At 36.2% G+C, this 12,777-nt stretch overlaps 2 protein-coding genes across 2 annotated transcripts; both read right to left on the bottom strand.

Moving 5' to 3' along the window:
• Positions 1-1,320: 1,320 nt before the first annotated feature.
• LOC145237706 (serine incorporator 1-like) lies at positions 1,321-7,333 on the bottom strand. The gene is made up of 12 exons (XM_080100673.1): positions 7,238-7,333; positions 6,951-7,115; positions 6,554-6,639; positions 6,156-6,251; positions 5,514-5,643; positions 5,274-5,441; positions 5,116-5,209; positions 4,812-4,936; positions 3,962-4,095; positions 3,663-3,747; positions 3,328-3,470; positions 1,321-2,282 (listed from the first exon to the last, which is right to left on the bottom strand). The coding sequence occupies exons 1-12, from the start codon at positions 7,271-7,273 to the stop codon at positions 2,144-2,146; spliced, it is 1,401 nt and encodes a 466-aa protein (XP_079956799.1). The 5' UTR covers positions 7,274-7,333; the 3' UTR covers positions 1,321-2,143.
• Positions 7,310-11,806, bottom strand: LOC145237705 (tyrosine-protein phosphatase non-receptor type 4-like). Its single transcript, XM_080100672.1, has one exon. The coding sequence runs from the start codon at positions 11,693-11,695 to the stop codon at positions 8,708-8,710; it is 2,988 nt and encodes a 995-aa protein (XP_079956798.1). The 5' UTR covers positions 11,696-11,806; the 3' UTR covers positions 7,310-8,707.
• Between the last annotated feature and the right edge of the window lie 971 nt (positions 11,807-12,777).

Below are 12,777 nucleotides of genomic sequence, written 5' to 3'. Positions count from 1 at the left end.
TCCCAACTTGACTGGTTCCACCAACGTTTTTCACATTCTTTCCCTAACACATGTGGTAAGTTTAAGGATCTGCTTGGCCACTTTTAACATCTTTCACTATTCAGTTTACGCTATTTTGACACAAATTAAAATAGCCTAGCTACACTCAACTCAACTCAACTAAAGTTAGGTTTGGTTGTGCACTTATGCACGCAAGAAGAGCATCGATAGCCCATCAGCGCAACCTAGTGGTTATTTTTTTCTGACATACAGATTTCTGAAATCACACAATTCTGTGGTTTACTAGCATTCAATTCGAAGAAGTTTGGAGTATACTTGTGACATATGATTTCTGCTTGGTTAAAGAAAATCGTTGCATAGTCGTGCTACTTCAAAAACATCTTATGCATGCTATCTGGGCTTTGACTTTCTTCCTTGCGGATTACACAAGGGCACAAAAGTAATTGAATCCTTCGAGCTTTTGTGAGTTACAGAAAGTGAAACGGAAAAGTTAAGCAGTTTTTGTTTTTTTAAATACAATAATAATTCTATGGTTAAAAGAAAATGGGGAAAAACGTAGCAAATAATTCTTACGTTGACAATAATAAAACCATTTCGGAAAAAAATTAGGGCTAAATTAGTCAGATGAAACGCTTGATTTACTTTTTTTGATGAACACAGTCGCTGTATTTGCCGGTCGGTTGTAATGTTTACCGTTGTCAGGGAAAATTGAACAGATATAAAATTGCTAATGTTAGTGGTAAATGTGACATATGCAAGAACGATGCCCAGGAAGAAAAAAACAAAGTGATAAATCCAGGAGTTAGGAGGGAAAAAAAACTGGGTTAACATTTGCACCTTGCATAACCAGCGCCGTCTCACCAATGCCATTCATTAATTTTACGTGCGGTAATGGTAAATTTAACCCTGTATATCAGTAACAAAAACAACACGGATCGCATTGAAATTATCGACATTATTTAAGGAAGCGTGTCCTTTGGCTCTATTGCTAATACACCTTGGCAGGGTTTTTTTAAGGTTTGGTTTGGGTGACCGCTAAGTAGTTTTAAGAGACCGCAATTGTTTCATTTAAATACCAAAAATAGCCAAATCCAAATTTTGGGAAACCGCTGGAAACACCTTTAAAAAAACACTGCACCTTGGCAAGCGGAAGTCAAGACGAGCCGCCTCACAATGCAAAGTAGGCGTGGGTGTGCTACAGCAACTGGTGTCACCACAAGCGTGGGCGTTATTAACTGATGCGCCGGAACTGATCAATAACTACCAGCGCAACGTCGATGACGCGCCGCTACGTCACATCTGTGCAGAAGCAAACAGACAGGTATTGATGCCACTTTATTCAATATACAATACAACACGTCGTGATGTGACGGCGATGCTATTTACGTACATAAAGCCCAAATTTTGGTATTGCAACGTCATACGCGTCAGTGTTCTGGGTTTTTACCCGTAAACTAGACACGTGATCTTCATAGCGACAATCGATCACCGTTTTTAAACACACACATGTAAGAAGCGTTATTCAATGCACACAACAAGTGGGTATTTACAATGGGAGTCAAAAGCACAGTTAAAAGAATTTTATTTCAATGAAGAGATGTATCTACTATTTGGGATTTGTTGCTAACATCGGGTCAAGGTTATGCTGTGTAGGTCCAAGGTTACACGTCAGTTACAAACTTAAAATATTTGCAATAAAAACCAAAGCAACGCATACTCCAACATCTACTAATAGTTTGTTGTGCACTTTAACCATAAAACGTTTACACCTAATTTAAAAAAAAAACATTTTTGTTGTATACCTGTTTTCAATATGGCAGGTTGCATCATTTAAAATAGTTCGAGAACACTATACAACACATGAAGTTAAGCGGGAAACCATTAAGTGCGGAAAACAAAACATTGTGTGATGACAAAACAAACGCATAAGACAAAATGGCCAGGACTCATTTTACAACAATTACAAATTTTCTTGCTGCTCTATTTAATTTAGTTTTCAGGTAATACCAGGAAAAAAGATCCAAAACGGTACATTTATTTATGCTTATTCTATTGATTTATGATCACACAGTACTATAAAGTATTTACACAGAGAGGAAAGTTATGACACACATATGATGATTTACACACATTTCTGTAACAATTATTCAAACGATCGGTTGCTGAGGACAATTGGTGCTACCAGGGTCCACACATACAGAGCAAAACAAATCCAACTGGAGGATATTTTCACCCACATCGCAGGAAGCGAGTGTTGCATTGTTTTAAAATCCTCATCAGGTCTGTTTAAAAGAACAATCATAATATTTTAATGCTAACAAGTTATTCTACAAAGAGTGTATACTGCTATTTAAATCTAATTGAAACAAGGTTTTTACAGTGGGACATATGTGTATCTGCAATCTTTTCCTGCTTTTGAAACAAAGGCACAGAAATACCAACGTACAAACAAAGTTAAAAGTCACTAAAATTTAAAAAAATCAGTGCTTAAAGAAACTTTAATACTTTGAGACTAATAATGAACACAGAACTTGTTAAATTTTTAAAAATGTTTTACACACAAGAATTTGGCTTGCATTTTTCCACATAACGACATAAACTGGAGAATCATGTAACTATAGATATATAGGGAGTGAGATAGCTATCATAATATTGCAGCAACATAATATTTTTCAGTTTGTCCACATATTTTTGATGACTGCATGTTACATGTTTTAAACCTAATTTTTTGTACTGCTGCAGTATTGACAGAATATTTAAATTTCTGGCCTAGTATCATGTTCCTCTAGAAACCCAGTTTAATTTTGCATTTAATCAATGATTGATTTTTCAGTCCTAAGGAACAGCTAATAGGATATGCAGACCATAGCTAGTCTTGTCAACCTTGAACACCAGTTTATTTACAATCAAACAAAGTCAACGATTGTCTGCATGTCTTTGTAACACAGAACTTTCGATCCACTAAACATGGCTGACTTTGCCTGCTCTGACAATTGTTTAAACATAAAAGCATTGAGTATTACCACAATAACTGAACTTTTTCAAAACAATGTTGTTGTTTTCTTTTGAAAACAAACAATGCACAATGGAAGTCATGTCATTCAGTTGTTTGTAAGACAAATAATAAGGAAGTATGGTGTAATGTATTTTATCTAAAATGGATTTGAAATTGAAGCTTTTGATTATAGCTGTAGTGGGAAAAAACTTCTATATTTTAAAGAGAAAAAACTTCCCATGTAAACTTGACCCCACATACACAATGGTCTAACTCTGCACAAGGTACTGTAGGGTTGGTAATTACAAAATTTGGTTAACGGCTTTTCTTACCTATACCAGTTGGTAAGTGTCATCATAATGTAGAGAGAAGCAAGAAAGAACATGAGATGAAAGAAGGAGTAGGAATAAGCCACAGATTCCTGTTCGTTGTCGTAAATCTTCTGACCACCTTCTTCAGCATCTTTCACCAAAACCTGAAAACACAAAGCAACTAAAGTTCATGATTTTGCAAGTAATTAATAGCTCTTAATTGAGAATGTGCTTAAATTTACCCTGCTATGTTTTTATTTACTAAATATTTGGAGGATACATACTGGTGGTGTTATTAATGTATGGGTTGCTACTTGTGCTAGACTTAAATATTTATTCAGGATTAGGTTACTTACATCCTTGTCACCATCATTATCATCCAGCACTACATTCTCATGAAAGGTGAGCCTGTCCACATTGCTTTGGGTTGAAGAACGGATGCTGCAAGGTAAAACAGAAATACAAACAGTCTGTTGATAATCTACAAATTACTGTAGATGGACATCACAAAGGTATAACAGTAATAGATATTTAATTAGTTAATAATCATTCGTTTTTAAGTTTGTTCATTTGAGTTTTAAAGTTTGGTTAGCATGCAGACAGCCTATTAAAATCTTCAATAAACTAATTTCACTTGTAAAATATTTATGCATACCTTGAGTAAAGCACACAAACAAAGAAAACCAACAAGCCAACAATGCTTTGCCCGTCCCAGAACTGAACTCCATCAGTCTGTGGAGAAGGGGTTGTACCATTCACAGTCAACTTTCCTCCACCACCCACTATGTTCTGTGAAATAATTCAGAGCGTACAATCTGGATCAGAAATCAACAACAGACCAATTGGAGTTGTTATCTTTGCAAAGGATCATGTTACTATCAATCGGCAACCTTTCACTACCTGAGGGCATAAACCAAACATTTGGTCAGGAATCTTCTGGATGAATGTTAGTAGTTAGGAGCAATCAATAACGTCCATCTTGAGGTAGTGTCTAGATAAGCTGTACCTAATATGCTGCTGCCCTGTTGATGACCCCAAGAGGGATACTATATTGGTATTACCCATTTATCAATAAGAACTTGCATATTTAAACATTTGATTACAGTATAAACCATCAGAAAATACAGTCTTAACATAGTGTTTGTGAAAAAGCAAATGGAATCTAAAAAGCAAAAAACTACAGTGTATAGTTTGGCCATGCATCAAGGGACAGTTTGCTATTCACACAAGATTTAGTGCCCATTTTTTAATTCAGGGATGCTCAATAAGTCAATTCCATATGTAGTATTCATATATGACATTAAAAAAAGATGTAAGCTTATCATCCATTCAGTCACATGAATAATTTCTATTTTTAATGGTAAATCAGATTCCAAAATACTGCTGAAACCTCCACAGAGAGTTAAAAACGGTCCATCATAAAACAAGTATTAGGCTAACTCAATGTTAATATTTCTTGTATTACTGTCTTTTTACATAAAAATGCCCAAAAACTGTTCACAAACCTGTGCAACTTCTGCAAGAGGTGGGTTGCAGATTTTGTCAGGACTGCTTGTCATAGCTGACCAGGTAAGGTACATGCAGTACATGGAGATTACTGAAGGCTGAAGCAAGCCACTGCGTGGTTGGGCTATGACAACAATGTAAAGTTGTAAATGCGTTTACCAGATCCAAATCACATTATGTAAAAATGTTGCAAAATTGTGGAAGGCAACAGATACTATAGGTTTGTAAGACAGTTTGTTCACTATAATCAGATCTTGTTACATGGAAGCTTGCAGAACTCAGCTAAAACGGTACTTTACCCACCTTCCTGTACACGAGGCAGAATAGCAATCACTGACACCACCACACAGAGGATTAGGTTGACACTGACAAAAGCCTTGTTGGTACTACAATCACCCTGGTAAACATAAATGGCAATGCATTGGATATGTTATAAAACGTTGCTGCCTAGAACAACTTACAAAAGCATAGTAGATGTAGAAAAGCACCACTGCAGTGATGCAAACAGCATAGTTGAAAATTGTAGACCCCAGAAGCAAAATAGTCCAACAGCGTGGAGAATCTCCATCTTCTCTCTTTTCCAGCATAAAGTCGTTCCAGGCATGGGCAAAATCAACCAACAGTACGAGCTGACAAAAAAACATTACATGCTGACTGTTGACGACGCAGTACATTTGAAAAAGGGGTCACAAATTGCCAACCTGGATTAATATGAATCCAAATGCCCCTGCCAATCCAATGTAATACCATGCAATACTAAAATCCCCTTTCGGAATGAAAAAGGCTCCAACTGTGATCCCAACCAGGACAAGAAATTTGAAGAACCAAAACCTTGTTGAGTAAAATGAAAGTGTTTTAAGAAACAGTTTAGTACAAACAAGGCAAAAGTATTGCGAATTTTATTCTATGACCTAACCAGGTTTAATAAGGGAAATAATGGCCAAAATACATGTAAAGTGACATGCTTTAGTGTTCAAACATTTTGGCAAAAGCCATCAACATTGATATGAGGTTGTTTAATAAACATTAAGCAGAAATATCTGCTGGTAAAATTTTCGATTTCGGTTGAACCAAGGTAATGCTAGTAAATGGTGGCATGGTGTTAAATCTTTTCACAGAACAGCAACAAAGGCATTTTTAACAAAAAACAATTTGGTAAAGGACTGTGTATAATTTCAGTATGCCTTTTCAGTGCAATTGCTATTTATTTTTTGACTAAAACACCTTCCATATGCTATAATCTGGGTACAACAAAGCAAAAGACTTTTGCATATGTGATTTGTTGTATTTTTTAGGGATTCATACTTATTTAGATATATTTAGATTGAAGCTATGGTACTAACCCATTATGTATCTTTGCACGGGGATCTTTGCTGTTCTTAACACATACCATAAGAGTTGCCAGCAAGAAAAAGAAGCCAGCCATTCCAAAGCAAACCCTATAAAAAATCGAATTTATTTTATTACACAGTTTTACATTGCTTTTACAGATGGCATATCCAATAAATGGAACCATAAAAGTGTTAGCAGGGTCACAATGCAAACAGTGTGCTGAGGTGAAAACAAAAGGTGCATAACGATTACGTACACTTCCTGTTCAATGTTTGTCATACTTTCTGACATCACTGTGTTACATAGCGGGAAGTGGTATTAACAGAGATAAATGAGAAATGCTTAATGTTGCAAAACATACATACATAAGACATAACTATTAAATAAAATATTTTCAACAACTACAAACCTGTACACAGAGAGAAAACCAGCAAGGACATTACAATCCACAAATCCACCCACTGGGGAGCTTCCACCTTCGCAGAATGTGGGTATCTGTTAAAAATAAAACTTCAATGCAAATAGTGGTGTTTAATATAAACCATGCAGCAAAAATGATGAGTTGGCCACTAATACTAAACAGTACAGCAATATCTGCTACTTTTGGTAAAGCTGTTTGTCAGTAACATTTGCATGTTTGGGATTCAGTGATTTGTTTTAGGATTTCCTAAATAAAATCTACGTGCAAACCGATATATACAGCAGTTCCTAAGTAAGTAATGTTACATGTATAACAATGAAATAAATGTAAGAATTACCCTGCATTGCACATCAAGCACAGGTTTTGCCCTTTAAAATTCACCCACCTCTTTCAGTTTAGCTTCTAAACCTGGAGCAAGCATTATTGAAGCAACCACTGTTCCCAAAAATAGAAAAAGAGCATAGACAATGCGGGATGACGTTGAGTTCTTACAAGTTGGACAAGCTTTGCAACACAAACTGCATGCTGCTGATCCACAACAACAAGCAAGCTGAAAAACAAACTTTTGTATAGAACTTACTATGGCAAAAAAACATCATTGTCGCATATGTAAAGTTATATGACTAATCTATTTTTTCAAACAGTTACAAACTGATTGTCCACAAAACTTACCGAGCTCAAGGAACACAGGCCAAGAACAGAACCCATTTTAATCAGTTTTTCACACAGCAATTGTTACTAATGTTTCTTGAAAAACATAAAAGACAAAGAGCATCGATTAGCATAATCTGTACAATTAGTAACAGACAAGCATAAACATTTTAGCCTCAAAAGAAAGTGAAAAGCGCCATAGTAAAAAGCAAAGTGTGAATAAAATACACAAGTGTGCATACACATGATGCAGTTACTTCACTATTAATAAACACTGGAAGAGCAAAATAATGACCAGTTGTGTTCTAAATAATTTCCATTGAAATGGTTTAAAAGTAAAACAAACTGCGATAGGCATAACACTTCATACTGGGTTCTTTTTGTGAAAAAGCCACTACATTGCACAGAATTACAGATCCAAGTACAGTAACTTGAATACATATTGTTGTCTACATGAATACATTTAAACCAAGTTGTAAACTGTTATTGGATAGAAGTTATACCGTAGTACTATAACAAATTTTCAGAACAAGGTGCACAACCACGTGAACAGCAAACCATGGTGTGTACAGGCTATGGGCAATGCAGATGAATAACATGTGGTAAAATAAACAAAAGGTGTAAAATGAAAAATGACGATTAATATTTTTTTATTGTGATTATGTGAGCATTTATATACATTGAAGAAAATTTGGAAATAATCATTGAAGCTTAATTTGTGGTTATTTTTATCAGAAGCAGAGAAATTGGCAAAAGAATTTGTGTTTTAGAGTTGTAATTTTATTGAAATCTACTATGTTAACAGCACGTGACAAAATAGTGATTAGTCATGAAAGAATATTAAAAGTTGACTAATGGTAAACCTACACTTTGCAGGTACATTTTTGATTCACCTAATTACAATAAAATGCAAAAAATCATAAAAATGTAAGTAAAAGTTTTTAAAAAATGTCAAATTAATATGTCATAAATCAAAAAACGAGCAGCTGTATTTCAACCAACATCTTTATTAAAAAATTATTTAGCTTAGTTTGCGGCACCAAGTTATTACTTGGACACTAAAGGCCTTTATTTATCCAATGATATTTAATGTTTATCCTCTCCAATAGGGTTATAGGTCATGGACATTTTCTTATACCTGCAGCGATGATTCACAAGGAACTTGAATAAATGGCCTAGCAACCTTTCAATAATTTAAAAAAAACAAAAAAATTGTCAAGCAAGGTTTATCATGTAACAAAATGCCTTATTTAGCACTTTTTAGTAAATTTTTCGTTTAAATTGGAAAGCCCAAACCATGACAGTGGCTGTTGCGCAGATATTCTTTAAAATAAAACCATTGGACATAAACTATTATAGTTAAAAGATAACACAAAACAAAATCTACTGCATTGGTCCCATTCAATGACAAAAGCACAGGCAGTGTTAAAATATGCACAAAAATGATTTTTACCAAAACAAACATTAAACATCAAGAAATGTGTCAGCATGTCACGATGTAGCTGATTCACGCAAGTCTGAATTGTTAAGTTGATCATGTTCAACATCTTCAGCAGAGTCCTGCTCATCAAAATCATCCTCATATATGGGTTTGGCAAGGCCCTCTTTGTAGACACGCAAAATAGCTTCGCACACAAACTTAAACTGACTTGGAGTTTGGATCATCATAGCTCGCTGATCTCGCATAGTACGAGCAATCTCAATAGGGTACACTGGTTGCCCAGCTTCAATAAGACACATGGCAGTCTCCATGGTGATTAACACACCAGTTCTACCAATTCCAGCACTACAATGCACAATACTTGGTAATTTCATGCCAACTCGGTTCTGGCGAACTCGCAACACAAAATCTAAAAAGTCACTGGAGTCATCAGGAACACCATGATCTGGCCATGCAATGTACTGCATTTGTCTGATATTTCTAGCAGGTGTGCTCTCATCTATGTTGGTATCTTCACTTTCACACTTGTATAACTTAAAGTCACGAAAAGCAAATGAATGTGTGATTTCTTCAGATATAGATTCAACCAACCAAGGTCCAAACTGGATGGTTTTCCCATCATCAGGCCAATACTGATGACATTTCGGTCTACCCCGTTCAGTAATTGTGGTCAGCATGACTATCAAGGAAGCTTGTTGTTCCCAAACCATTGTCCAAAAGTCAAGTGATGTATTTGGAAGTGGGCCTTGGCTCGCAACATATCTGTTAGTCCAGTTGTCACCAGGTATGTGCATGTTAACATAATTTGCATTGATGTAATCAGTGCTTCCAGTAGTAAGCTCAACTCTTGTGTTGTCATAAGGTGCAATATCACGATACCTGTTTTTAGGAATATTATGTGGTAGTCTTGCATCATGCATTGTGGCACCAGGCTTTTTTCTGTACAGTCCTTCAAACATTGCTATAATTTCATTACTATCCAACATATCCTCCAGCCACTCCATCGTTCTATGCAGAAGAGCACCTTCATCATCAGTGGCAACAGAACTTTCAACAGGAGCCAGTGATGAGTTATTCTGTTGAGTTGAGTCGTCATTGTTCATTACAACAGGCCGAACCAGTAGCACCAGCTGCATGGAATGGTGTTCTCTTGTGGAACGAATAAACCTGACAACTTGTTCATGTGTATGTGTGGATACATCTCTGCCATTAATTTGAAGAACTTGGTCACCCTCATTTAAGTGTGGAGTACTTAGTGAGGCAGGTGAGTTAGGGGCCACTTTGGAAACAACAATGGGCAAATTTTGATCAGCCCCTCCTTTCACATTAAATCCGTACCAGCCTTCACTGTTTGGCTTAACTCGCACCACAACTAAGTCATCAGGAAGTCCATTAAGCTGTGGCCCACTGGCCTGGTGGGGAAAAGGAACTTCAGAGTTGTTGGGTAAAACATATGACTTGTCAGTCTTCGAGGTAAGCACACTGCTACATTCACTGTCAGCTGTGGTGATGGCAGATAACTCGCTTGCTGCTATTTCATCATTTTCTCCAGCAGCCTCTGCTCTCACATGTACCTGGCGAAATGAGGCAGCCAGTGCTGGATCTGGTGAATGGTACTGAATAGGAATTTGTACTGGTGATGGGAGGTGCTCTATTTCACTACCATCTGGTGTGTCATTTGCAAAAAATGCATTATCCTTAGGTTGTACACTGCCAGCAAGAGCATGCTGTTGGCGCAATATTTCTAGCATTCCTTCATCTGTAATCTGGGTAGCACCAACACCATATGACATAGATGGTGGTGCACTTAATCTCCGTGGTGCCTTTTCATCATGCTTGCTGTCACCATTACAAGACTCAGTCAAGTTGTCCTTTGATTTCGCAGATCCTGCTCTTGGTCGCAAATACTTGTGGTGACTTGGTGAGTCAACGCATTCATCATTATCCTTCAACTTTCCCCTACCCCCTAAAGTCAAAAAGCCGAACAAGTGTTTGTCTCCTTTTCCGTCACCTGACTGATTGTGTTGAATGTCATTGGATTGTTGTTGGTGAAGACATGAGCTGTTCATACAACGATCAAGGCGGTAAAATGAATGGAAATCAACACAACTTCTCCACAATCTCTTACATGCGCGATAGCTGTCCATGTGAAAACTAAAAACAGGCTCAAATTGACCAAGGTCTCTTTTTCCATCTGACTTTAGTTGAATATAGAACTGTTTCCTTTTAAATGATATTTTCACTATTGATGACCAGCGAAACTCATCTTTACGAAAACCGTTTTGATACAAAACAACTCCAAATGAGGTGACACCCACATCTAAATCTTCTTCATCATTGTCTTTGGCATGATGGATTTCAACACCATACAAATCCATTTTCTGTGCTTTCTTGATAAAATAACTTTCTGCTTGTGAAGGTGAAAGTCCTCTGTGCATTTTATGTAGTCGAATAACCTCCCTTTCAAATTCTTCTGTTTGATTGGCAATAAAGTTAAATTCAGACACATAGTTGTGCTTTTCTCCATTGTAATCTCCTAGTTCTGATTGTACTGCAAAGGAGGCCATTGTGACAGCAGCTGACTGGGGACATTGTATGCGCTTTTCAAGGAGATCCAACTTAAGTTGTAAAAAGAGTTGAAATCTCGTAAATTCATCTTTCATAGATGACAAGTCATTGGCATAAAACTTGATGCGAAAGAACAGAATGTGGGGATAGCCCCGTTTAAATTGTTTTCTAATTGACTTGGTTGGATCAAGCCAGCGCATTGTATCAGGAACATCACTGGGAAACTGAAGGCCAAAGAATTTGACTTCTGATACTCTGAGGTGCTGAAAAAGCAGATCCAGCAAAACCTGCCCTCGGTCACGCTTGTTGATTTTAAACACAACTTCTGTGTGATCCAATAACACAACTGAAATGTTAACAGCCGATTGTTTCTTTTCTCTTGCTGCCTCGGTTGCCCGAACATTGTATGTACCCGAGCCAGTCAGGAGATTCCTGGACACAGCAGGACTTGCATCTTTGGAATGATTCATTGTTTTGAATTAACCATAAACCAACTCACTATGGTATCTGAAATACATTTGAAGCATAGCCTCAATACATGTATGCTTAACCTGAAAAATTAAAAAGGTAAACATATGTTAACTATTAAAACCAGAGCGTCAAAAACATGCAAAATGCAGTATTTACATTAAAATTTACAATATATAAAGTGGACAGTTTTCCAAAACATTCCCACATGCCCTATGGCATATTAAAATATGTTTTCCATTTATATGTATATAATTATATATATACTTCCTAAGGTTAAAAATACATTTCATGCTCTACCTTGCACCCGATAAGGCGACAACTTACTTATTTCAGCAACAGAAACACATGGGTACCCACACATATGTTATATTTATAAACTTGGCAACACTTTTGCTTGTCACTAACACAAAAACAGAATTGCTGTATGATCTTGATTTATAAAGTTTGTTTAAAAAACACACATTTTCCACAATCAGCTATTATGCGTTAACACACCAGCCATTAACCCCTTCTGTTTGGATTCTGAATCTGCAAATTGCACTTTTTACTTTATGCTATTTTGAATTTGGGCTAGAACAGTCAATGTTTAAACATATACAATTACTTTTTCTTTTGTTTATCGTGCACTGTACTACACGCATTCATAAAGGCAACCTGTATAGGACGTCGACACCTCAGAATAAAAATACTTGCCATTAGAGCTCTACAAACTTGATATATTTTAGGTTGCTGAGGTGGTCAATAAACCAACAAGTAATCAAACAACTGACTCTTAAAACACGCCTAACAATAGAGAACCAAAAAAGTGTTAAGTACTTTAAATATTACAAGAATAATAATGAAAAATTTAAGTGCCTTTAAAAATTAGCCACAAAAAACACCAGTCAATTTACTACACCAGAAATCATTAACCAAACAATTCTCCACAATAAAAGTATTTTTTCAGCTAAAAATCACGACAATAACCATATCTTTTTTTACAAATATTTCGGTAATTATATTCCACAATAAAAATCAATCATATTTTCTAATCCATGTTGTAGACTTTTAGGAAATACCAACTTAAATATAGTCAGCTGAT

Source organism: Phallusia mammillata, chromosome 7 (assembly GCF_965637545.1).
Source record: "Phallusia mammillata chromosome 7, kaPhaMamm4.hap1.1, whole genome shotgun sequence".
NCBI lineage: Eukaryota > Metazoa > Chordata > Ascidiacea > Phlebobranchia > Ascidiidae > Phallusia > Phallusia mammillata.
The sequence above is the reverse complement of the archived record's forward strand: the minus strand, read 5'-3'. Positions and strand labels throughout refer to the sequence as shown.